This window comes from Oncorhynchus nerka, linkage group LG16 (assembly GCF_034236695.1).
Source record: "Oncorhynchus nerka isolate Pitt River linkage group LG16, Oner_Uvic_2.0, whole genome shotgun sequence".
In the NCBI taxonomy this organism is placed as follows: Eukaryota; Metazoa; Chordata; class Actinopteri; order Salmoniformes; family Salmonidae; genus Oncorhynchus; species Oncorhynchus nerka.
In genome coordinates, this window is record NC_088411.1 from 30678979 (window position 1) to 30706734 (window position 27756).

Consider the following 27756-nt stretch of genomic DNA (forward strand, 5'->3'; position numbering starts at 1 on the left):
AACACGGATGTACCGGAAATACACGTGGCAAGCGACAAGCTATTTCCTGGTTGCTGTGTTGACAAACGAAAGAGACAGCCAGATGGATTCATAATTGTACAATTACCCGGAAACTAAACCAGTTTTATCGGTGGTTAGCTATCTTACGCATTGACAGGCACCATAGAAGGTAGTTAGCGAACCAGCCTTGCAGAGGCAATGGACCGGACTAGGCTGCTGTTCGTGTTGTTTGGGGGTTTGTCTGAGTTGTGTTGTCATGTGTCGGCTAACAGAGGGGGATCTCCTTCGTTTACTGATGAAATCCCATTCAAAATCAACTGGCCCGGGGACGAATTCACCTTGGTGAGTGTTGTGTGTGTGTGTGTGTGTGTTAAATCATGGCTTTTAAAAAGAAAATGATTTATTGACAAACGTTTGTTGTTTTAAATGGTGATAAAGCATGTTAAGCCTACCTAGCTAGGTATTCCTTGTGATGGCTGTTGACATATGATTGTCAATGAAAAGCTGATAATACATAGTCTCTGTCATTGCGTGTTATGACTCCTGTAAAGGGTTGCACCTCCACAACATTTACAATCTGAGATGATGTAGCCAGTAAACATGCATGCTTTCAGTACAGTATTATTAACTGACCCAAAATATGTCCTTCCATAGCCAACCTCCGGTGCCCTCTACAAAGATGATGACTTTGTCATCATGACAACAACCGAGAAGGAGAAATACAAATGTCTCCTGCCTTCCTTCTCAAATGGAGACGACGTGAGTATAAAGATTAGACTAGCTAGATAAAGAATTATGTTTGGCTCCTTTTTTCAATTATTGCTTCTCACTTATCCTCCTCTCCTGGTCTCTCTCCCCCCCCCCCCCCCTCCTTCTCACCGTGTCTCTCTCTCTCTCTCTTGCCGTCTCGCCTCTCCATCTCTCTCTTGCTGTCTCTCCTTTCTCTCTATCTCCCCTATGTCTCTCTTCTCCCTCTATTTCTATCTCTCAGGATGATGTCAAGGCGTACGCTGGTCCCACTCCAAGTGATCTACTGGACCCACTGTTCAAACAGAGCAGCTGCTCCTACAGAGTGAGAACCGCCCAGTTTCACTTTTACTTCTGTCTAAATATAGGCTATCTTGAGTACCACTGCAATACTAGCAACACCAATGTCATGGGTTTAACCCCCTTAGGTAGTGTTGCACGGTACACCGGTACAATGGTAATATCACGGTACCAAAAGGTCATGATACTTATGATACCAACATTTTAGCGTACCGTTTCAAATCAAATCAAATTTTATTTGTCACGTACACATGGTTAGCAGATGTTAATGCGAGTGTAACGAAATGCTTGTGCTTCTAGTTCCGACAATGCAGTAATAACCAACAAGTAATCTAGCTAACAATTCCAAAACTACTACCTTATAGACACAAGTGTAAGGGGATAAGAATATGTACATAAAGATATATGAGTGAGTGATGGTACAGAGCGGCATAGGCAAGATACAGTAGATGGTATTGAGTGCAGTATATACATATGAGATGAGTTTGTAAACAAAGTGGCATAGTTAAAGTGGCTAGTGATACATGTATTACATAAAGATGCAGTAGCTGATATAGAGTACAGTATATACATATACATATGAGGTGAATAATGTAGGGTATGTAAACATTATATTAGGTAGCATTGTTTAAAGTGGCTAGTGATATATTTTACATCATTTCCCATCAATTCCAATTATTAAAGTGGCTGGAGTTGAGTCAGTGTGTTGGCAGCAGCCACTCAATGTTAGTGGTGGCTGTTTAACAGTCTGATGGCCTTGAGATAGAAGCTGTTTTTCAGTCTCTCGGTCCCAGCTTTGATGCACCTGTACTGACCTCGCCTTCTGGATGATAGCGGGGTGAACAGGCAGTGGCTCGGGTGGTTGTTGTCCTTGATGATCTTTATGGCCTTCCTGTGACATCGGGTGGTGTAGGTGTTCTGGAGGGCAGGTAGTTTGCCCCCGGTGATGCGTTGTGCAGACCTCACTACCCTCTGGAGAGCCTTACGGTTGTGGGCTGAGCAGTTGCCGTACCAGGCGGTGATACAGCCCGACAGGATGCTCTCGATTGTGCATCTGTAGAAGTTTGTGAGTGCTTTTGGTGACAAGCCAAATTTCTTCAGCCTCCTGAGGTTGAAGAGGCGCTGCTGCGCCTTCTTCACGATGCTGTCTGTGTGGGTGGACCAATTCAGTTTGTCTGTGATGTGTACGCCGAGGAACTTAAAACTTACTACCCTCTCCACTACTGTCCCATCAATGTGGATAGGGGGGTGTTCCCTCTGCTGTTTCCTGAAGTCCACAATCATCTCCTTAGTTTTGTTGACGTTGAGTGTGAGGTTATTTTCCTGACACCACACTCCGAGGGCCCTCACCTCCTCCCTGTAGGCCGTCTCGTCGTTGTTGGTAATCAAGCCTACCACTGTTGTGTCGTCCGCAAACTTGATGATTGAGTTGGAGGCGTGCGTGGCCACGCAGTCGTGGGTGAACAGGGAGTACAGGAGAGGGCTCAGAACGCACCCTTGTGGGGCCCCAGTGTTGAGGATCAGCGGGGTGGAAATGTTGTTGCCTACCCTCACCACCTGGGGGCTGCCCGTCAGGAAGTCCAGTACCCAGTTGCACAGGGCGGGGTTGAGACCCAGGGTCTCGAGCTTGATGACGAGCTTGGAGGGCACTATGGTGTTAAATGCCGAGCTGTAGTCGATGAACAGCATTCTCACATAGGTATTCCTCTTGTCCATATGGGTTAGGGCAGTGTGCAGTGTGGTTGAGATTGCATCGTCTGTGGACCTATTTGGGCGGTAAGCAAATTGGAGTGGGTCTAGGGTGTCGGGTAGGGTGGAGGTGATATGGTCCTTGACTAGTCTCTCAAAGCACTTCATGATGACGGAAGTGAGTGCTACGGGGCGGTAGTCGTTTAGCTCAGTTACCTTAGCTTTCTTGGGAACAGGAACAATGGTGGCCCTCTTGAAGCATGTGGGAACAACAGACTAGGATAGGGATTGATTGAATATGTCCGTAAACACACCAGCCAGCTGGTCTGCGCATGCTCTGAGGGCGCGGCTGGGGATGATACTACCAAGTTTTTCGGCTGACCCCTGTTATAAAATGTTTATGAAATCAGTATTGTTCATAAATTCAGTTGAATTTAAGCAACAGCCATTAGTATGCACAGGTCCAATGATATCCACACCATTTCATGTGCATATTACGTGTGGCAGCTGTAATCAACCAGCCTCATCCTCTACCAGCCCTCACTCACCTGCTTCTCTCAGCATCCCCTACCAGCCCTCACTCACCTGCTTCCTTCAGCATCCCCTACCAGCCCTCACTCACCTGCTCCTCTCAGCATCCCCTACCAGCCCTCATTCACCTGCTTCTCTCAGCATCCCCTACCAGCCCTGACTCACCTGCTTCTCTCAGCATCCCCTACCAGCCCTCACTCACCTGCTTCTCTCAGCATCCCCTACCAGCCCTCATTCACCTGCTTCTCTCAGCATCCCCTACCAGCCCTCATTCACCTGCTTCTCTCAGCATCCCCTACCAGCCCTCACTCACCTGCTTCTCTCAGCATCCCCTACCAGCCCTCACTGACCTGCTTCTCTCAGCATCCCCTACCAGCCCTCACTCACCTGCTTCTCTCAGCATCCCTTATCAGCCCTCACTCACCTGCTTCTCTCAGCATCCCCTACCAGCCCTCACTCACCTGCTTCTCTCAGCATCCCCTACCAGCCCTCACTGACCTGCTTCTCTCAGCATCCCCTACCAGCCCTCACTGACCTGCTTCTCTCAGCATCCCCTACCAGCCCTCACTCACATGCTTCTCTCTGTGTGCGTCTATTCCTCCATCAATTTGTAAAATATAATTTAGCAGTGATGGCGAGTGGGATTGTAGACCCTGATGAGTCTTTTGCAGAGCGAGCAAAGTTGATATATTGTATAATTTCATTGCCTGTTATAAACATGGGCAGAGGCCAGTCTGAGGAGACTGCAAGTTCGCTGTGACACGGCATCTGAGTGCCAGAAAGAGAAAATTGAGCAGAGCTTCACGACAGCCATGCTTGCAGCTTTACAGCAGAGAAAACGGCTTGTCTCTAGCCTAAACATTTGAAAATACAGTATATGACCCATATTACCAATATACCTTTTTTCTTTCTATCGGGATTTGTGCTCATTTGATATAATTTCACAATCCATGTCGCAGGCTGTTTTGAACTAATCCCTGGTCTCTTATTATTGGTTTGATAACAAACAACGTTCAGTCATGTTACCTTGCTAGCTAACAACCCGGTAAATTGACAGTAGGTTTAGGCAAATTCAATTGGCACAGGAACAAAGAAAACGAGTCTGCTACTCATGAGATGTGCTTCAGAGGTAGGATTCATGTAGGACTAATTGAAACCTAAACTATATCATAAATTCAATCTCTTTCTGGTGATCCTTGAAATCTGTTTGGTGCCTAACATTTTAAAAGTTGGTAGCAGTGTGTGTTTGTGGGACTGAGTGAGAGAGAGAGGTGTGTGTGTGTGTTTTATAAGAGGGAGATAGACAGTGTGTGTGTGAGGAAGGGAGGTAGGTATGTGTCTGTGTTAACTGAAGAGTAAAGGTTTCATGCAGTGTTTTCCCTTACTGCCACAATGACATGCAGATCATTATGTATGTATACTCCTCCCTCCCATTCCTCCAGCCAAATCACAGCTAGGCATTTGAAAATATGAGCAAATCGGCCATTCTATTATACGCTGAACCGTGTGAAGTCAGTGTTGTATTGAGTAGAAGTGTGAATTTCAGTGATAGGTTTTTTGCGTAGCAAATGCGCAGAACATTTAGAAAATGGGGGAAAACGTCCGGTGGACGGGGCAAAAGGATACTAGACCACTCTGAATGGTTTCCCCCTTGGTATCGGGACACTAGGCCTCTGAATGGTTTCTCCCTTGGTATCGGGACACTAGGCCTCTGAATGGTTTCCCCCTTGGTATCGGGATACTAGGCCACTCTGAATGGTTTCCCCCTTGGTATCGGGACACTAGGCCTATGAATGGTTTCTCCCTTGGTATCGGGACACTAGGCCTCTGAATGGTTTCTCCCTTGGTATCGGGATACTAGACCACTCTGAATGGTTTCCCCCTTGGTATCGGGACACTAGGCCTCTGAATGGTTTCTCCCTTGGTATCGGGATACTAGACCACTCTGAATGGTTTCCCCCTTGGTATCAGGACACTAGGCCTCTGAATGGTTTCTCCCTTGGTATCGGGACACTAGGCCTCTGAATGGTTTCCCCCTTGGTATCGGGATACTAGGCCACTCTGAATGGTTTCCCCCTTGGTATCGGGACACTAGGCCTCTGAATGGTTTCCCCCTTGGTATCGGGACACTAGGCCTCTGAATGGTTTCCCCCTTGGTATCGGGACACTAGGCCTATGAATGGTTTCTCCCTTGGTATCGGGACACTAGGCCTCTGAATGGTTTCTCCCTTGGTATCGGGATACTAGACCACTCTGAATGGTTTCCCCCTTGGTATCGGGACACTAGGCCTCTGAATGGTTTCTCCCTTGGTATCGGGATACTAGGCCACTCTGAATGGTTTCCCCCTTGGTATCGGGACACTAGGCCTCTGAATGGTTTCTCCCTTGGTATCGGGACACTAGGCCTCTGAATGGTTTCCCCCTTGGTATCGGGATACTAGGCCACTCTGAATGGTTTCCCCCTTGGTATCGGGACACTAGGCCTCTGAATGGTTTCCCCCTTGGTATCGGGACACTAGGCCTCTGAATGGTTTCCCCTTGGTATCGGGATACTAGGCCACTCTGAATGGTTTCCCTTGGTATCGGGACACTAGGCCTCTGAATGGTTTCTCCCTTGGTATCGGGACACTAGGCCTCTGAATGGTTTCCCCCTTGGTATCGGGACACTAGGCCTCTGAATGGTTTCCCCCTTGGTATCGGGACACTAGGCCTCTGAATGGTTTCCCCCTTGGTATCGGGATACTAGGCCTCTGAATGGTTTCCCCCTTGGTATCGGGACACTAGGCCTCTGAATGGTTTCTCCCTTGGTATCGGGACACTAGGCCTCTGAATGGTTTCCCCCTTGGTATCGGGACACTAGGCCTCTGAATGGGTTCCCCCTTGGTATCGGGATACTAGGCCTCTGAATGGTTTCCCCCTTGGTATCGGGACACTAGGCCTCTGAATGGTTTCCCCCTTGGTATCGGGATACTAGGCCACTCTGAATGGTTTCCCCCTTGGTATCGGGACACTAGGCCTCTGAATGGTTTCCCCCTTGGTATCGGGACACTAGGCCTCTGAATGGTTTCTCCCTTGGTATCGGGACACTAGGCCTCTGAATGGTTTCCCCCTTGGTATCGGGATACTAGGCCACTCTGAATGGTTTCTCCCTTGGTATCGGGACACTAGGCCTCTGAATGGTTTCCCCCTTGGTATCGGGACACTAGGCCTCTGAATGGTTTCCCCCTTGGTATCGGGACACTAGGCCTCTGAATGGTTTCCCCCTTGGTATCGGGACACTAGGCCTCTGAATGGTTTCCCCCTTGGTATCGGGACACTAGACCACTCTGAATGGTTTCCCCCTTGGTATCGGGACACTAGGCCTCTGAATGGTTTCTCCCTTGGTATCGGGATACTAGACCACTCTGAATGGTTTCCCCCTTGGTATCAGGACACTAGGCCTCTGAATGGTTTCTCCCTTGGTATCGGGACACTAGGCCTCTGAATGGTTTCCCCCTTGGTATCGGGATACTAGGCCACTCTGAATGGTTTCCCCCTTGGTATCGGGACACTAGGCCTCTGAATGGTTTCCCCCTTGGTATCGGGACACTAGGCCTCTGAATGGTTTCTCCCTTGGTATCGGGATACTAGGCCACTCTGAATGGTTTCCCCCTTGGTATCGGGACACTAGGCCTCTGAATGGTTTCTCCCTTGGTATCGGGACACTAGGCCTCTGAATGGTTTCCCCCTTGGTATCGGGACACTAGGCCTCTGAATGGTTTCCCCCTTGGTATCGGGACACTAGGCCTCTGAATGGTTTCCCCCTTGGTATCGGGATACTAGGCCACTGTGAATGGTTTCCCCCTTGGTATCGGGACACTAGGCCTCTGAATGGTTTCCCCCTTGGTATCGGGATACTAGGCCTCTGAATGGTTTCCCCCTTGGTATCGGGACACTAGGCCTCTGAATGGTTTCCCCCTTGGTATCGGGACACTAGGCCTCTGAATGGGTTCCCCCTTGGTATCGGGATACTAGGCCTCTGAATGGTTTCCCCCTTGGTATCGGGATACTAGGCCACTCTGAATGGTTTCCCCCTTGGTATCGGGACACTAGGCCTCTGAATGGTTTCCCCCTTGGTATCGGGACACTAGGCCTCTGAATGGTTTCTCCCTTGGTATCGGGACACTAGGCCTCTGAATGGTTTCCCTTGGTATCGGGATACTAGGCCACTCTGAATGGTTTCTCCCTTGGTATCGGGACACTAGGCCTCTGAATGGTTTCCCCTTGGTATCGGGACACTAGGCCTCTGAATGGTTTCCCCCTTGGTATCGGGATACTAGGGACACTAGGCCTCTGAATGGTTTCCCCCTTGGTATCGGGATACTAGGCCACTCTGAATGGTTTCCCCCTTGGTATCGGGACACTAGGCCTCTGAATGGTTTCCCCCTTGGTATCGGGACACTAGGCCTCTGAATGGTTTCTCCCTTGGTATCGGGACACTAGGCCTCTGAATGGTTTCCCCCTTGGTATCGGGACACTAGGCCTCTGAATGGTTTCCCCCTTGGTATCGGGATACTAGGCCACTCTGAATGGTTTCCCCCTTGGTATCGGGACACTAGGCCTCTGAATGGTTTCTCCCTTGGTATCGGGACACTAGGCCTCTGAATGGTTTCCCCCTTGGTATCGGGACACTAGGCCTCTGAATGGTTTCCCCCTTGGTATCGGGATACTAGGCCACTCTGAATGGTTTCCCCCTTGGTATCGGGACACTAGGCCTCTGAATGGTTTCCCCCTTGGTATCGGGACACTAGGCCTCTGAATGGATTCCCCCTTGGTATCAGGACACTAGGCCACTCTGAATGGTTTCCCCCTTGGTATCGGGACACTAGGCCTCTGAATGGTTTCCCCCTTGGTATCGGGATACTAGGCCACTGAATGGTTTCCCCCTTGGTATCGGGATACTAGGCCACTCTGAATGGTTTCCCCCTTGGTATGGGGACACTAGGCCTCTGAATGGTTTCCCCCTTGGTATCGGGATACTAGGCCTCTGAATGGTTTCCCCCTTGGTATCGGGACACTAGGCCTCTGAATGGTTTCTCCGTTGGTATCGGGATACTAGGCCTCTGAATGGTTTCCCCCTTGGTATCGGGATACTAGGCCTCTGAATGGTTTCCCCCTTGGTATCGGGATACTAGGCCTCTGAATGGTTTCCCCCTTGGTATCGGGACACTAGACCACTCTGAATGGTTTCCCCCTTGGTATCGGGATACTAGGCCACTGAATGGTTTCCCCCTTGGTATCGGGACACTAGGCCACTCTGAATGGTTTCCCCCTTGGTATCGGGATACTAGGCCACTCTGAATGGTTTCCCCCTTGGTATCGGGATACTAGGCCTCTGAATGGTTTCCCTCTTGGTATCGGGATACTAGGCCACTCTGAATGGTTTCCCCCTTGGTATTGGGACACTAGGCCTCTGAATGGTTTCCCCCTTGGTATCGGGATACTAGGCCACTCTGAATGGTTTCCCCCTTGGTATCGGGACACTAGGCCTCTGAATGGTTTCTCCCTTGGTATCGGGATACTAGGCCTCTGAATGGTTTCTCCCTTGGTATCGGGATACTAGGCCTCTGAATGGTTTCCCCCTTGGTATCGGGATACTAGGCCTCTGAATGGTTTCCCCCTTGGTATCGGGACACTAGACCACTCTGAATGGTTTCCCCCTTGGTATCGGGATACTAGGCCACTGAATGGTTTCCCCCTTGGTATCGGGACACTAGGCCACTCTGAATGATTTCCCCCTTGGTATCGGGATACTAGGCCTCTGAATGGTTTCCCCCTTGGTATCGGGATACTAGGCCTCTGAATGGTTTCCCCCTTGGTATCGGGATACTAGGCCACTCTGAATGGTTTCCCCCTTGGTATTGGGACACTAGGCCTCTGAATGGTTTCTCCCTTGGTATCGGGATACTAGGCCACTCTGAATGGTTTCCCCCTTGGTATCGGGATAATAGGCCACTGAATGGTTTCCCCCTTGGTATCGGGATACTAGGCCACTCTGAATGGTTTCCCCCTTGGTATCGGGACACTAGGCCTCTGAATGGTTTCTCCCTTGGTATCGGGATACTAGGCCTCTGAATGGTTTCTCCCTTGGTATCGGGATACTAGGCCTCTGAATGGTTTCCCCCTTGGTATCGGGATACTAGGCCTCTGAATGGTTTCCCCCTTGGTATCGGGATACTAGGCCTCTGAATGGTTTCCCCCTTGGTATCGGGACACTAGGCCTCTGAATGGTTTCTCCGTTGGTATCGGGATACTAGGCCTCTGAATGGTTTCCCCCTTGGTATAGGGATACTAGGCCTCTGAATGGTTTCCCCCTTGGTATCGGGATACTAGGCCTCTGAATGGTTTCCCCCTTGGTATCGGGACACTAGACCACTCTGAATGGTTTCCCCCTTGGTATCGGGATACTAGGCCACTGAATGGGTTCCCCCTTGGTATCGGGACACTAGGCCACTCTGAATGGTTTCCCCCTTGGTATCGGGATACTAGGCCACTCTGAATGGTTTCCCCCTTGGTATCGGGATACTAGGCCTCTGAATGGTTTCCCCCTTGGTATCGGGATACTAGGCCTCTGAATGGTTTCCCTCTTGGTATCTGGATACTAGGCCACTCTGAATGGTTTCCCCCTTGGTATCGGGACACTAGGCCTCTGAATGGTTTCCCCCTTGGTATCGGGATACTAGGCCACTGAATGGTGTCCCCCTTGGTATCGGGATACTAGGCCACTCTGAATGGTTTCCCCCTTGGTATTGGGACACTAGGCCTCTGAATGGTTTCCCCCTTGGTATCGGGATACTAGGCCTCTGAATGGTTTCCCCCTTGGTATCGGGATACTAGGCCTCTGAATGGTTTCCCCCTTGGTATCGGGACACTAGACCACTCTGAATGGTTTCCCCCTTGGTATCGGGATACTAGGCCACTGAATGGTTTCCCCCTTGGTATCGGGACACTAGGCCACTCTGAATGGTTTCCCCCTTGGTATCGGGATACTAGGCCTCTGAATGGTTTCCCTCTTGGTACCGGGATACTAGGCCACTCTGAATGGTTTCCCCCTTGGTATTGGGACACTAGGCCTCTGAATGGTTTCTCCCTTGGTATCGGGATACTAGGCCACTCTGAATGGTTTCCCCCTTGGTATCGGGATAATAGGCCTCTGAATGGTTTCCCCCTTGGTATCGGGATACTAGGCCTCTGAATGGTTTCCCCCTTGGTATCGGGATACTAGGCCACTCTGAATGGGTTCCCCCTTGGTATCGGGACACTAGGCCTCTGAATGGTTTCTCCCTTGGTATCGGGATACTAGGCCTCTGAATGGTTTCCCCCTTGGTATCGGGATACTAGGCCTCTGAATGGTTTCCCCCTTGGTATCAGGATACTAGGCCTCTGAATGGTTTCCCCCTTGGTATCGGGATACTAGGCCTCTGAATGGTTTCCCCCTTGGTATCGGGACACTAGGCCACTCTGAATGGTTTCCCCCTTGGTATCGGGACACTAGGCCACTCTGAATGGTTTCCCCCTTGGTATCGGGACACTAGGCCACTCTGAATGGTTTCCCCCTTGGTATCGGGACACTAGGCCACTCTGAATGGTTTCCCCCTTGGTATCGGGACACTAGGCCACTCTGAATGGTTTCCCCCTTGGTATCGGGATACTAGGCCTCTGAATGGTTTCCCCCTTGGTATCGGGTTACTAGGCCACTCTGAATGGTTTCCCCCTTGGTATCGGGATACTAGGCCACTCTGAATGGTTTCCCCCTTGGTATCGGGACACTAGGCCTCTGAATGGTTTCCCCCTTGGTATCGGGATAATAGGCCACTGAATGGTTTCCCCCTTGGTATCGGGATACTAGGCCACTGAATGGTTTCCCCCTTGGTATCGGGACACTAGGCCACTCTGAATCGTTTCCCCCTTGGTATCGGGACACTAGGCCTCTGAATGGTTTCCCCCTTGGTATCGGGATACTAGGCCACTGAATGGTTTCCCCCTTGGTATCGGGATACTAGGCCACTCTGAATGGTTTCCCCCTTGGTATTGGGACACTAGGCCTCTGAATGGTTTCCCCCTTGGTATCGGGAAACTAGGCCTCTGAATGGTTTCCCCCTTGGTATCGGGATACTAGGCCTCTGAATGCTTTCCCCCTTGGTATCGGGACACTAGACCACTCTGAATGGTTTCCCCCTTGGTATCGGGATACTAGGCCACTGAATGGTTTCCCCCTTGGTATCGGGACACTAGGCCACTCTGAATGGTTTCCCCCTTGGTATCGGGATACTAGGCCTCTGAATGGTTTCCCTCTTGGTACCGGGATACTAGGCCACTCTGAATGGTTTCCCCCTTGGTATTGGGACACTAGGCCTCTGAATGGTTTCTCCCTTGGTATCGGGATACTAGGCCACTCTGAATGGTTTCCCCCTTGGTATCGGGATAATAGGCCTCTGAATGGTTTCCCCCTTGGTATCGGGATACTAGGCCTCTGAATGGTTTCCCCTTGGTATCGGGATACTAGGCCACTCTGAATGGGTTCCCCTTGGTATCGGGACACTAGGCCTCTGAATGGTTTCTCCCTTGGTATCGGGATACTAGGCCTCTGAATGGTTTCCCCCTTGGTATCGGGATACTAGGCCTCTGAATGGTTTCCCCCTTGGTATCAGGATACTAGGCCTCTGAATGGTTTCCCCCTTGGTATCGGGATACTAGGCCTCTGAATGGTTTCCCCCTTGGTATCGGGACACTAGGCCACTCTGAATGGTTTCCCCTGACCATCGGGTTTTTGGTATCGGGACACTAGGCCACTCTGAATGGTTTCCCCCTTGGTATCGGGATACTAGGCCTCTGAATGGTTGCCCCCTTGGTATCGGGTTACTAGGCCACTCTGAATGGTTTCCCCCTTGGTATCGGGACACTAGGCCTCTGAATGGGTTCCCCCTTGGTATCGGGACACTAGGCCTCTGAATGGTTTCCCCCTTGGTATCGGGACACTAGGCCTCTGAATGGTTTCCCCCTTGGTATCGGGATACTAGGCCACTCTGAATGGTTTCCCCCTTGGTATCGGGATACTAGGCCACTCTGAATGGTTCCCCCTTGGTATCGGGACACTAGGCCTCTGAATGGTTTCCCCTTGGTATCGGGATACTAGGCCACTCTGAATGGTTTCCCCCTTGGTATCGGGATACTAGGCCACTCTGAATGGTTTCCCCCTTGGTATCGGGACACTAGGCCTCTGAATGGTTTCCCCCTTGGTATCGGGACACTAGGCCACTCTGAATGGTTTCCCCCTTGGTATCGGGACACTAGGCCACTCTGAATGGTTTCCCCCTTGGTATCGGGACACTAGGCCACTCTGAATGGTTTCCCCCTTGGTATCGGGATACTAGGCCTCTGAATGGTTTCCCCCTTGGTATCGGGTTACTAGGCCACTCTGAATGGTTTCCCCCTTGGTATCGGGATACTAGGCCACTCTGAATGGTTTCCCCTTGGTATCGGGACACTAGGCCTCTGAATGGTTTCCCCCTTGGTATCGGGACACTAGGCCTCTGAATGGTTTCCCCCTTGGTATCGGGATACTAGGCCACTCTGAATGGTTTCCCCCTTGGTATCGGGATACTAGGCCACTCTGAATGGTTTCCCCCTTGGTATCGGGACACTAGGCCTCTGAATGGTTTCCCCCTTGGTATCGGGATACTAGGCCACTCTGAATGGTTTCCCCCTTGGTATCGGGATACTAGGCCACTCTGAATGGTTTCCCCCTTGGTATCGGGACACTAGGCCACTCTGAATGGTTTCCCCCTTGGTATCGGGATACTAGGCCACTCTGAATGGGTTCCCCCTTGGTATCGGGACACTAGGCCTCTGAATGGTTTCTCCCTTGGTATCGGGATACTAGGCCTCTGAATGGTTTCCCCCTTGGTATCGGGTTACTAGGCCACTCTGAATGGTTTCCCCCTTGGTATCGGGACACTAGGCCTCTGAATGGGTTCCCCCTTGGTATCGGGACACTAGGCCTCTGAATGGTTTCCCCCTTGGTATCGGGACACTAGGCCTCTGAATGGTTTCCCCCTTGGTATCGGGATACTAGGCCTCTGAATGGTTTCCCCCTTGGTATCAGGATACTAGGCCTCTGAATGGTTTCCCCCTTGGTATCGGGATACTAGGCCTCTGAATGGTTTCCCCCTTGGTATCGGGACACTAGGCCACTCTGAATGGTTTCCCCCTTGGTATCGGGACACTAGGCCACTCTGAATGGTTTCCCCCTTGGTATCGGGATACTAGGCCTCTGAATGGTTGCCCCCTTGGTATCGGGTTACTAGGCCACTCTGAATGGTTTCCCCCTTGGTATCGGGACACTAGGCCTCTGAATGGGTTCCCCCTTGGTATCGGGACACTAGGCCTCTGAATGGTTTCCCCTTGGTATCGGGACACTAGGCCTCTGAATGGTTTCCCCCTTGGTATCGGGATACTAGGCCACTCTGAATGGTTTCCCCCTTGGTATCGGGATACTAGGCCACTCTGAATGGTTTCCCCCTTGGTATCGGGACACTAGGCCTCTGAATGGTTTCCCCCTTGGTATCGGGATACTAGGCCACTCTGAATGGTTTCCCCCTTGGTATCGGGATACTAGGCCACTCTGAATGGTTTCCCCCTTGGTATCGGGACACTAGGCCTCTGAATGGTTTCCTTGGTATCGGGACACTAGGCCACTCTGAATGGTTTCCCCCTTGGTATCGGGACACTAGGCCACTCTGAATGGTTTCCCCCCTTGGTATCGGGACACTAGGCCACTCTGAATGGTTTCCCCCTTGGTATCGGGATACTAGGCCTCTGAATGGTTTCCCCTTGGTATCGGGTTACTAGGCCACTCTGAATGGTTTCCCCCTTGGTATCGGGATACTAGGCCACTCTGAATGGTTTCCCCCTTGGTATCGGGACACTAGGCCTCTGAATGGTTTCCCCCTTGGTATCGGGATACTAGGCCACTCTGAATGGTTTCCCCCTTGGTATCGGGACACTAGGCCTCTGAATGGTTTCCCCCTTGGTATCGGGATACTAGGCCACTCTGAATGGTTTCCCCCTTGGTATCGGGATACTAGGCCACTCTGAATGGTTTCCCCCTTGGTATCGGGACACTAGGCCACTCTGAATGGTTTCCCCCTTGGTATCGGGATACTAGGCCACTCTGAATGGGTTCCCCCTTGGTATCGGGACACTAGGCCTCTGAATGGTTTCTCCCTTGGTATCGGGATACTAGGCCTCTGAATGGTTTCCCCCTTGGTATCGGGATACTAGGCCTCTGAATGGTTTCCCCCTTGGTATCAGGATACTAGGCCTCTGAATGGTTTCCCCCTTGGTATCGGGATACTAGGCCTCTGAATGGTTTCCCCCTTGGTATCGGGACACTAGGCCACTCTGAATGGTTTCCCCCTTGGTATCGGGACACTAGGCCACTCTGAATGGTTTCCCCCTTGGTATCGGGATACTAGGCCTCTGAATGGTTTCCCCCTTGGTATCGGGTTACTAGGCCACTCTGAATGGTTTCCCCCTTGGTATCGGGACACTAGGCCTCTGAATGGGTTCCCCCTTGGTATCGGGACACTAGGCCTCTGAATGGTTTCCCCCTTGGTATCGGGACACTAGGCCTCTGAATGGTTTCCCCCTTGGTATCGGGATACTAGGCCTCTGAATGGTTTCCCCCTTGGTATCAGGATACTAGGCCTCTGAATGGTTTCCCCCTTGGTATCGGGACACTAGGCCACTCTGAATGGTTTCCCCCTTGGTATCGGGACACTAGGCCACTCTGAATGGTTTCCCCCTTGGTATCGGGATACTAGGCCTCTGAATGGTTGCCCCCTTGGTATCGGGTTACTAGGCCACTCTGAATGGTTTCCCCCTTGGTATCGGGACACTAGGCCTCTGAATGGGTTCCCCCTTGGTATCGGGACACTAGGCCTCTGAATGGTTTCCCCCTTGGTATCGGGACACTAGGCCTCTGAATGGTTTCCCCCTTGGTATCGGGATACTAGGCCACTCTGAATGGTTTCCCCCTTGGTATCGGGATACTAGGCCACTCTGAATGGTTTCCCCCTTGGTATCGGGACACTAGGCCTCTGAATGGTTTCCCCCTTGGTATCGGGATACTAGGCCACTCTGAATGGTTTCCCCCTTGGTATCGGGATACTAGGCCACTCTGAATGGTTTCCCCCTTGGTATCGGGACACTAGGCCTCTGAATGGTTTCCCCCTTGGTATCGGGACACTAGGCCACTCTGAATGGTTTCCCCCTTGGTATCGGGACACTAGGCCACTCTGAATGGTTTCCCCCTTGGTATCGGGACACTAGGCCACTCTGAATGGTTTCCCCCTTGGTATCGGGATACTAGGCCTCTGAATGGTTTCCCCCTTGGTATCGGGTTACTAGGCCACTCTGAATGGTTTCCCCCTTGGTATCGGGATACTAGGCCACTCTGAATGGTTTCCCCCTTGGTATCGGGACACTAGGCCTCTGAATGGTTTCCCCCTTGGTATCGGGACACTAGGCCTCTGAATGGTTTCCCCCTTGGTATCGGGATACTAGGCCACTCTGAATGGTTTCCCCCTTGGTATCGGGATACTAGGCCACTCTGAATGGTTTCCCCCTTGGTATCGGGACACTAGGCCTCTGAATGGTTTCCCCCTTGGTATCGGGATACTAGGCCACTCTGAATGGTTTCCCCCTTGGTATCGGGATACTAGGCCACTCTGAATGGTTTCCCCCTTGGTATCGGGACACTAGGCCACTCTGAATGGTTTCCCCCTTGGTATCGGGATACTAGGCCACTCTGAATGGGTTCCCCCTTGGTATCGGGACACTAGGCCTCTGAATGGTTTCTCCCTTGGTATCGGGATACTAGGCCTCTGAATGGTTTCCCCCTTGGTATCGGGATACTAGGCCTCTGAATGGTTTCCCCCTTGGTATCAGGATACTAGGCCTCTGAATGGTTTCCCCCTTGGTATCGGGATACTAGGCCTCTGAATGGTTTCCCCCTTGGTATCGGGACACTAGGCCACTCTGAATGGTTTCCCCCTTGGTATCGGGACACTAGGCCACTCTGAATGGTTTCCCCCTTGGTATCGGGATACTAGGCCTCTGAATGGTTTCCCCCTTGGTATCGGGTTACTAGGCCACTCTGAATGGTTTCCCCCTTGGTATCGGGACACTAGGCCTCTGAATGGGTTCCCCCTTGGTATCGGGACACTAGGCCTCTGAATGGTTTCCCCCTTGGTATCGGGACACTAGGCCTCTGAATGGTTTCCCCCTTGGTATCGGGATACTAGGCCACTCTGAATGGTTTCCCCCTTGGTATCGGGATACTAGGCCACTCTGAATGGTTTCCCCCTTGGTATCGGGACACTAGGCCTCTGAATGGTTTCCCCTTGGTATCGGGATACTAGGCCACTCTGAATGGTTTCCCCCTTGGTATCGGGATACTAGGCCACTCTGAATGGTTTCCCCCTTGGTATCGGGACACTAGGCCTCTGAATGGTTTCCCCCTTGGTATCGGGACACTAGGCCACTCTGAATGGTTTCCCCCTTGGTATCGGGACACTAGGCCACTCTGAATGGTTTCCCCCTTGGTATCGGGACACTAGGCCACTCTGAATGGTTTCCCCCTTGGTATCGGGATACTAGGCCTCTGAATGGTTTCCCCCTTGGTATCGGGTTACTAGGCCACTCTGAATGGTTTCCCCCTTGGTATCGGGATACTAGGCCACTCTGAATGGTTTCCCCCTTGGTATCGGGACACTAGGCCTCTGAATGGTTTCCCCCTTGGTATCGGGACACTAGGCCTCTGAATGGTTTCCCCCTTGGTATCGGGATACTAGGCCACTCTGAATGGTTTCCCCCTTGGTATCGGGATACTAGGCCACTCTGAATGGTTTCCCCCTTGGTATCGGGACACTAGGCCTCTGAATGGTTTCCCCCTTGGTATCGGGATACTAGGCCACTCTGAATGGTTTCCCCCTTGGTATCGGGATACTAGGCCACTCTGAATGGTTTCCCCCTTGGTATCGGGACACTAGGCCACTCTGAATGGTTTCCCCTTGGTATCGGGATACTAGGCCACTCTGAATGGTTTCCCCCTTGGTATCGGGATACTAGGCCACTCTGAATGGTTTCCCCCTTGGTATCGGGATACTAGGCCACTCTGAATGGTTTCCCCCTTGGTATCGGGATACTAGGCCACTCTGAATGGTTTCCCCCTTGGTATCGGGACACTAGGCCACTCTGAATGGTTTCCCCCTTGGTATCGGGATACTAGGCCACTGAATGGTTTCCCCCTTGGTATCGGGATACTAGGCCTCTGAATGGTTTCCCTCTTGGTATCTGGATACTAGGCCACTCTGAATGGTTTCCCCCTTGGTATTGGGACACTAGGCCTCTGAATGGTTTCTCCCTTGGTATCGGGATACTAGGCCACTCTGAATGGTTTCCCCCTTGGTATCGGGATAATAGGCCACTGAATGGTTTCCCCCTTGGTATCGGGATACTAGGCCACTGAATGGTTTCCCCCTTGGTATCAGGACACTAGGCCACTCTGAATGGTTTCCCCCTTGGTATCGGGACACTAGGCCTCTGAATGGTTTCCCCCTTGGTATCGGGATACTAGGCCACTGAATGGTTTCCCCCTTGGTATCGGGATACTAGGCCACTCTGAATGGTTTCCCCCTTGGTATTGGGACACTAGGCCTCTGAATGGTTTCCCCCTTGGTATCGGGATACTAGGCCTCTGAATGGTTTCCCCCTTGGTATCGGGATACTAGGCCTCTGAATGGTTCCCCCTTGGTATCGGGACACTAGACCACTCTGAATGGTTTCCCCCTTGGTATCGGGATACTAGGCCACTGAATGGTTTCCCCCTTGGTATCGGGACACTAGGCCACTCTGAATGGTTTCCCCCTTGGTATCGGGATACTAGGCCTCTGAATGGTTTCCCTCTTGGTACCGGGATACTAGGCCACTCTGAATGGTTTCCCCCTTGGTATTGGGACACTAGGCCTCTGAATGGTTTCTCCCTTGGTATCGGGATACTAGGCCACTCTGAATGGTTTCCCCCTTGGTATCGGGATAATAGGCCTCTGAATGGTTTCCCCCTTGGTATCGGGATACTAGGCCTCTGAATGGTTTCCCCCTTGGTATCGGGATACTAGGCCACTCTGAATGGGTTCCCCCTTGGTATCGGGACACTAGGCCTCTGAATGGTTTCTCCCTTGGTATCGGGATACTAGGCCTCTGAATGGTTTCCCCCTTGGTATCGGGATACTAGGCCTCTGAATGGTTTCCCCCTTGGTATCAGGATACTAGGCCTCTGAATGGTTTCCCCCTTGGTATCGGGATACTAGGCCTCTGAATGGTTTCCCCCTTGGTATCGGGACACTAGGCCACTCTGAATGGTTTCCCCCTTGGTATCGGGACACTAGGCCACTCTGAATGGTTTCCCCCTTGGTATCGGGACACTAGGCCACTCTGAATGGTTTCCCCCTTGGTATCGGGATACTAGGCCTCTGAATGGTTTTGGTATCGGGTTACTAGGCCCTCTGAATGGTTCCCCCTTGGTATCGGGATACTAGGCCACTCTGAATGGTTTCCCCCTTGGTATCGGGACACTAGGCCTCTGAATGGTTTCCCTTGGTATCGGGACACTAGGCCTCTGAATGGTTTCCCCCTTGGTATCGGGATACTAGGCCACTCTGAATGGTTTCCCCCTTGGTATCGGGATACTAGGCCACTCTGAATGGTTTCCCCCTTGGTATCGGGACACTAGGCCTCTGAATGGTTTCCCCCTTGGTATCGGGACACAGGCCTCTGAATGGCCTCTGAGGCCTCTGAATGGTTTCCCCCTTGGTATCGGGACACTAGGCCTCTGAATGGTTTCCCCCTTGGTATCGGGATACTAGGCCACTCTGAATGGTTTCCCCCTTGGTATCGGGATACTAGGCCACTCTGAATGGTTTCCCCCTTGGTATCGGGACACTAGGCCTCTGAATGGTTTCCCCCTTGGTATCGGGATACTAGGCCACTCTGAATGGTTTCCCCCTTGGTATCGGGATACTAGGCCACTCTGAATGGTTTCCCCCTTGGTATCGGGACACTAGGCCACTCTGAATGGTTTCCCCCTTGGTATCGGGATACTAGGCCACTCTGAATGGTTTCCCCCTTGGTATCGGGATACTAGGCCACTCTGAATGGTTTCCCCCTTGGTATCGGGATACTAGGCCACTGAATGGTTTCCCCCTTGGTATCAGGACACTAGGCCACTCTGAATGGTTTCCCCCTTGGTATCGGGATACTAGGCCACTGAATGGTTTCCCCCTTGGTATCGGGATACTAGGCCACTGAATGGTTTCCCCCTTGGTATCAGGACACTAGGCCACTCTGAATGGTTTCCTCCTTGGTATCGGGATACTAGGCCACTCTGAATGGGTTCCCCCTTGGTAATTGTGATACTAGACCACTCTGAATGGTTTCCCCCTTGGTATCGGGATACTAGGCCACTCTGAATGGTTTCCCCCTTGGTATTGGGACACTAGGCCTCTGAATGGTTTCTCCCTTGGTATCGGGATACTAGGCCTCTGAATGGTTTCTCCCTTGGTATCGGGATACTACGCCTCTGAATGGTTTCCCCCTTGGTATCGGGATACTAGGCCTCTGAATAGTTTCCCCCTTGGTATCGGGATACTAGGCCTCTGAATGGTTTCCCCCTTGGTATCGGGATACTAGGCCTCTGAATGGTTTCCCCCTTGGTATCGGGACACTAGGCCACTCTGAATGGTTTCCCCCTTGGTATCGGGATACTAGGCCACTCTGAATGGTTTCCCCCTTGGTATCGGGACACTAGGCCACTCTGAATGGTTTCCCCCTTGGTATCGGGATACTAGGCCACTCTGAATGGTTTCCCCCTTGGTATCGGGATACTAGGCATCATATCGGTAGTAACGTTTTGACATCGTGACAACACTACCCTTAATGTACTCACTGTGCTGTCAGTCACTTTGGATAGGCTAACCACTCTCTTCTGGCATGTGTTGTGGTGTTAATTGTAGATCGAGTCATACTGGACGTATGAGGTGTGTCATGGGAAGCATGTGAGACAATACCATGAAGAGAAGGAGACGGGACAGGTCCGTGGGAAATTATTACTTTCACCATAATTAAATTGTCTACCATTTAAGTATGTTGCAACACATAGAAAAAAAGCAATCAATGTGAAAGGTGAAATGATTTTTCTCTGTTTTATCTAGCAGATCAAACTTCAGGAGTACGTCTTGGGAAGCATGACCAAGAAGACTGAGTCTTCAACCACTTCAGGAACAGAGACTGCAGAGAAAGTTGAGGAGACGAAACCTAAGTCAGAACCGGAGAAAGAGGTTTGTTGTTTGACAGCGACCCAGCAGTTTGGCTCATATACATTTGAAAAAACACCTGATAAGACTTCTTTGAATCGTTTGTCTTATTTTTGTTTAATTTCTCTTTCTAATCATTGGTCTCCACCTTACTTGCTGTGATCTGATTAGTCTATCTACCTAAGTTGAATACACAGATTGTCTCTGTTAAAAGACACATATAAATGTCTTTAGGTTCCCACTAAGAACGTGGAGGGCCAGCTCGCTCCATACTACCCGGTGTTGATGGGCCACGGGACGGCCTGCATCCTGAAACAGAACACGCCTCGCTCCACCAACGTGCTGTATGTCTGCCACCCCGAAGCAAAGCATGAGATCCTCTCTATTGCTGAGGTCACTACCTGCGAGTACGAAGTAGTGGTGCTGACCCATCTGATCTGTGCACACCCCAAATACAGGTGTGTGTGTGTGTGTGTGTGTGTGTGTGTGTGTGTGTGTGTGTGTATATGAGGTGAACACCCCAAGTACAGGTGTGTGTGTGTGTGTGTATGAGGTGAACACCCCAAGTACAGGTGTGTGTGTGTGTGTGTGTGTGTGTGTGTGTGTGTGTGTGTATGTATGTATGAGGTGAACACCCCATGTGTGTGTGTGTGTGTGTGTGTGTGTGTGTGTGTGTGTGTGTGTGCGTGTGTGTGTGTATATGAGGTGAACACCCCAAGTACAGGTGTGTGTGTGTGTGTGTATGAGGTGAACACCCCAAGTACAGGTGTGTGTGTAATTGTGCTCAATTTTTTTATTTATAATTCTTTCTCAAAACGTTAGTATATTGTCCCATGTTTGAGATGTAATGGAGTCATATCTTTATCCCATGGTGTGTTAGGTTCAAGTCGTCCCCAGTGAATGCCATCTTCTGCCAGGCCCTGTCTGGTTCTCCCCTGCGGCCTCACAGTCTCTCTCAGATGAACCGAGAGCAGGAACAGCTACTGAAACCTCCCTTCACTGCTCCTACTGCCCCAGAGATGGAGAGAGAGGTGAGGGGGGAGATGAAACTGGTGGAAGATGGGAAGGGGCAGTGGTAGTGGAAGACTAGTAGGCCGCACCATGGTAAAGCGTTTTGCATTCCTCCCTACTCTACTGAACAAGACTCAGGTTTAGAAGCCAACCACCTCCCCTCCCTTTTTTCTCCAGGAAGAGAGTATGTCCCCGGTGAGAGAGGAGGCCTTCTCCTCTACCCATAAGCCCCTGGTGGTGGGCGGGCAGACTCATATTACAGTGGGAACCACCCACATCTCCCGCCTGACGGACGAGCAGCTGATCAAAGAGTTCCTGAGTGGCTCCTACTGTCTCCATGGGGTTAGTATGAGGCATGCTGATTGGCTGGCTGTTGATGAAGACACCTACTCATTGGCTACAGTTCCATATTGGCTACTGCTCATTGGCTGCTGTTGTTTATTCAATTCAATTGAATAGAACGTTATTGTTCCCTGATGTATAACATGTATACATACCAAAATACTTCTTCTCACTCACCAACTTTAAACATCTGCTATCTGAGCAGCTAACCGATCGCTGCAGCTGTACATAGTCCATCGGTAAATAGCCCACCCAATTTACCTACCTCATCCCCATACTGTTTTTATTTATTTACTTTTCTGCTCTTTTGCACACCAGTATCTCTACCTGCACATGGCCATCTGATCATTTATCACTCCAGTGTTAATCTGCTAAATTGTAATTATTCGCCTACCTCCTCATGCCTTTTGCACACAATGTATATACTCAGTTTTTTTCTACTGTGTTATTGACTTGTTTATTGTTTACTCCATGTGTAACTCTGTGTTGTTGTCTGTTCACACTGCTATGCTTTATCTTGGCCAGGTCACAGTTGTAAATGAGAACTTGTTCTCAACTAGCCTACCTGGTTAAATAAAGGTGAAATAAAAAAAGGGGAACTGACAGAGGAGGTTAGAAGAGGTGCTCAAGTAACACACACCTCTTCTGTAGCTCATACTGTAGCGTACAGTAGCATCTGTCTGATGTCTGGAATCTGTGTGTTCCAGGGAGTGGGATGGTGGAAGTATGAGTTCTGCTATGGGAAGCATGTGCATCAGTACCATGAGGTAAGGGTTCTCTATTGTGTATCAAACTTATGTAAACAACATGTTTGACTCCATTCCATTGATTCCATCCCAGCCCTTACAATGAGCCTGTACTCCTTCACATGGAGTTGATTGTGGCCTGTGGAATGTTGTTCCACTCCTCTTCAATGGATGTGCGAAGTCCTTGATATTGAAGGGAGCTGGAACACTGTCATACACGGTGAACCAGAGCATCCCAAACATACTCAATGGGTGACATGTCTGGTGAGTATGCAGGCAATGGAAGAACTGGGACATTTTCAGCTTCCAGGAATTGTGTACAGATCCTTGGACATGGGGCCGTGCATTATCATGCTGAAACATGAGGTGATGACGGCAGATTAATGGTACGACAATGGGCCTCAGGATCTCGTCACGGTATCTCTGTGCATTCAAATTGCCATCAATAAAATTCAATTGTGTTCGATGTCCGTAGCTCATAACATAACCCCACAAACACCATGGGGCACTCTGTTCACTACGTTGACATCCGCAAATTGCTCACCCACACGACGCCATCTGCCCGGTACAGTTGAAATCAGGATTCATCCATGAAGAGCACACTTCTCCAGCATGCCAGTGGTCATCGAAGGTGAGCATTTCCCCACTGCAGTCAGGTCAAGCCCCTGGTGAGGATGGCGAGCACGCAGATGAGCTTCCCTGAGATGGTTTCTGACAGGTTGTGCAAACCGGGTGGCTGGTCTCAGCTGATCCTGCAGGTGAAGAAGCTGGATGTTGAGGTCCTGGACTGGCGTGGTTACACGTGGTCTGTGAGGCCGGTTGGACACACTGCCAAATTCTTTAAAAAAGTGATGTTGGGGGTTGCTTATGGTAGAGAAATTAATGTTCAATTCTCTGGCAACAGCTCTGGTGGACATTCCTGCAATCAGCATGCCAACTGCACACTTCCTCAAAACTTGACACATCTGTGGCATTTTGTTGTGTGTGACAACTACATTTTAGTGTGGCTTTTTACTGTCCCCAACACAAGGTGCACCTGTGTATTGATCATGCTATTTAATCAGCTTCTTGATATGCCACACCTGTCAGGTGGATGGATTATCTTGGCGAAGGAGGAATAATCACTAATAGAGATGTAAACCAATGTGTGCACATTTGAGAGAAATAAGCTTTTTGGGCTTATGGAACATTTTTGGGATCTTTTATTTCAGTTCATGAAACATGGGATTAACACTTGCGTTTTATATTTTTGTTCAGTATAATATAGGACGGTTGATTGATGTATGTGTTCTCTCCCAGGATAAGGAGCAAGGGAAGAACATGGTGGTAGTGGGCAGTTGGAACACTGAGGAACACCTGGAGTGGGCCCAGAAGAACGTGGCCCGGTCCTACCAGCTCAAAAACGATGGGGTGCAGAAAGTCAAGTATGTCAGCCAGCTCTACAATCAGTTTATTAAAAGATCACACTGATCTGCAGGATGTTGATAATGAATGTACCACTATTTTAGAAATGGGGCATTAGAGGCTGGTGTCTGGGACAAAGGTTAAGCCTACCTCTGGACTAAAAAGCGTGCTCGATGGAGAATACTGATTGAAAGGGCCTTTAAGGGCCAGTAATAGAATTCACCTGTTTCCAGGAAACCTAAACATGTTTAATGAGAAGAACACATTTGTGATTGATAATGAGGATTTCATGGTTGTACTTTCTTCTCCCCAGACTGGTGTCTCACTTCTACGGCCACGGGGATGTGTGTGACATGACGGGGAAACCCAGACAGGTCATCGTCAAGCTCAAGTGGGTCATCATTAGTGTTTCCACTCTCTTCCTGAGAGAGGCCTGGTCTAGTTTTGACACACTTAAAGCTGCAACGTAATTTTTTGGGGCGACCTGACCAAATTCACATAGAAATAAGTTCTAGATCTGTCATTCTCATTGAATGTGGGATATTTATTCTATGTGCATATTTCTATGCTTTCCCGTCTAAAAGTTTTGATTGCGTCTTTTTACTTTCAGCTTTGTACACCAGATTCAAACAGCTGAAAATAAAAGATGTTTGGTTATGGAAAATATATTTCACAGCGGTTTAGATGGTACGATGATTCTCTACACTATACTTGCTTGTTTTGTCACAAACTGAAATTAGAACTATTAGAATTTTAGCAAACAGGAAATGGCGAAGTGATTGCTGCATAGTGCATCTTCAATATACACTACATGTATATTGTGGACACCTGCTCATCGAACATCTCATTCAAAAGTCATGGGGATTAATATGGAGTTGGAACATTACTACAGGGACTTGCTTCCATTCAGCCACGAGCATTAGTGAGGTCGGGCACTGATGTTGGGCAATTAGGCATGGCTCGAAGTCGACGTTCCAATTAATCTCAAAGGTGTTGGATGGGTTTGAGGTCAGGGCTCTGTGCAGGTCAGTCAAGTTCTTCCACACTGATCTCGGCAAACCATTTCTGTATAGACCTCGCTTTGTGCACTGTCATACTGAAACAGGAAAGGGCCTTCCCCAAACTGTTGCCACAACGTTGGAAGCACCGAATCGTCTAGAATGTCATTGTATGCTGTAGTGTTAAGATTTCCTTTCACTGGAAATAAGGGGCCTACCCCAAACCATGAAAAACAGGCCCAGACCATTATTCCCCCTCCACCAAACTTTAGTTGGCACTATGCTTTGGGCAGGTAGCGTTCTCCTGGCATCCGCCAAACCCAGATTCGTTCGTCAGACTGCCAGATAGTGAAGCGTCATTAATCACTCCAGAGAGTTTCCACTGCTCCAGAGTCCAATGGCTGCAAGATTTACACCACTCCAGCCGACGCTTGTCATTGCGATCGTAGGCTTGTCCATGACTGCTCAGTCATGGAATCCCATTTCATGAAGCTTCCAACGAACAGTGCTTGTGCTGACGTTGCTCGGTAGTGAGTGTTTTAACCGAGGACAGACAATTTTTTTGCGTTTCAGCTGTCCTGTTCTATGAGCTAGTGTGTCCTACCACTTCTTGGATGAGCTGTTGCTCCTAGACGTTTCCATTTCATAATAACAGCACTTACAGTTGACCGGGGCAGCTCTAGCAGGGTAGAAATTTGACGAACTGACTTGTTGGAAAGGTGGCAACCTATGACGGTGCCACAGTGACTCACTGAGCTCTTCAGTAAGGCCATTCTACTGGCAATGTTTGTCTATGGAGATTGCATGGCTGCTTGCTCAATTTCATATCCCGGTTAGCAACGGGTGCAGCTGAAATAGCCAAATACACTAATTTGAAGGGGTGTCCACATACTTTTATATATGACATTTAGCAGACGCTTTTATCCAAAGCAACTTAGTCATGCATTTTACGTACGTACGGGTGGTCGCGGGAATCAAACCCACTATCCTGGCATTGCAAGCACCATGCTCTACCAACTAAGCTACAGAGGACCACTTCCCCATTGGAATGACATGCGGAGCTTAAAAGCTCATCAGATAGAAATGTATGGTGTAGAACAGGGAATCTTGTCAGCTCTACTGATTTATATTTCTATCTGCAACTTTCAGAATGTTTCACATCACTGAATACACCGCGAGTCTCTGATTCAAGTCTTTTTCCTCTGCCTCAGGTGTAAGGAGTCTGAGTCTCCCCATGCCGTCACTGTGTACATGCTGGAGCCTCAGACCTGTCAGTACGTCCTTGGGGTAAGACTGCATAGTCGCATCGTCTTCTGGTTCAACACTTGAACACATTGTTGCAGATTTCCGATGTATTCACTACACATGGCAAATAAACTCAACCCTGTTATTTTTTCTCAATCAGGTTGAGTCTCCAGTCATATGCCAGATCCTGGACACAGCTGATGAGAAAGGCCTTCTATCTGTCTCCAGCTAACAGAACAGGAGGCCAGAGAGACAAAGAAGAGGAGAGATGAGCAGAGGGGAATAAGAAGCGCAACAGAAAAGGACTGGATGGATTTAGGTGGCATAAAACGGACAACTGAAGAATGGATGCACCAAGACCCATGGCACTGCTCAGGAGGTTCAGACAGACATGGAGAAAGTGTTGATCCTGGAACGGCCCCTGGAAGCCAGGACCACAGTCCCTCGCTAATGCCCTGGCTTATACCTCCTCTATGGACTGTACCAGACCCATTCTGCTTAAAAAGCCTTATGATAAAAGCATGGAAATCCTATTCTAAATGGGACAGAGACTCACAGAATGTGACCCTGCTCACTCCACAAGGCAGTGGATCTATGGCCTGGACTTCATATCTTCCTTGTATGCTTTATCTTCAGCACATTAGTTCTAGTGTCTTTTCTGGCCATATGCCAGGACAGAGAACCACCAATCATTCAGATAACCTCATCAGGAGAACCAGTTTCCATGTTGTAGTTGGTTTTGTCAACATTCTAAATTATCGTCATTTATTTCAGATTGATTTGATGCTTGTCCGTGACACTTTGGTTTTGTAGATATCTTTGAGCAAGGTCAGTTTGCATTTTAAAATGTGCAGACAAACTAACTGTGGGTATAGTAAGATTGGGGTTCTGGTGTCATGGTTGGTATCAATTCCGTCGATTCAGGAAGTAAACTGAAATTCCAAATGCTACAGTATTTCCTCATTCAAAAGCAATGATTTGAATTTGCCAGTTTACTTCCTGAATTGACCCCGACCATGGTTGTTATGTTACAGGGTGAGTGAGAGTAACTTAACTTGATGTGCTGTGAATTCAAATCCCCCGATGTAATTGACAAGTTCTGATGAACATTTATGTACCGAATCAGATGTTTCCTGTGATTTCTAAATCTGGTGTGTTCTATGGTTAAAATGAGGGGAAAAAATAACAAAAATGAGTTAATGATTGATAATCATACTGTCTGGGAGAGCTAGTCACAATATAATAAAGCTCTTGTTTAACTAGCATTCAGTTTGAACCATTATACACTTAGTAAAAGGCCAACTGAACAGAATTCTGTTTGATCACCGG

The 27756-nt window shown here is 49.7% G+C and overlaps 1 protein-coding gene across 2 annotated transcripts; it reads left to right on the forward strand.

Annotated features, from left to right (window-relative positions):
- Positions 1-27692, forward strand: erlec1 (endoplasmic reticulum lectin 1). 2 transcript variants are annotated; one of them, XM_065002585.1, is made up of 13 exons: positions 1-342; positions 655-759; positions 992-1072; positions 20382-20459; positions 20580-20705; positions 20916-21139; positions 21562-21712; positions 21870-22034; positions 22742-22801; positions 24080-24204; positions 24498-24575; positions 26394-26469; positions 26588-27692. In XM_065002585.1, the coding sequence occupies exons 1-13, from the start codon at positions 199-201 to the stop codon at positions 26657-26659; spliced, it is 1485 nt and encodes a 494-aa protein (XP_064858657.1). In that variant the 5' UTR covers positions 1-198; the 3' UTR covers positions 26660-27692. The 2 variants fall into 2 exon arrangements, with proteins under 2 accessions (XP_064858657.1, XP_064858658.1); XM_065002586.1 differs by having other exon boundaries at positions 2-342; positions 20583-20705.
- The last annotated feature ends 64 nt before the right edge of the window (positions 27693-27756 follow it).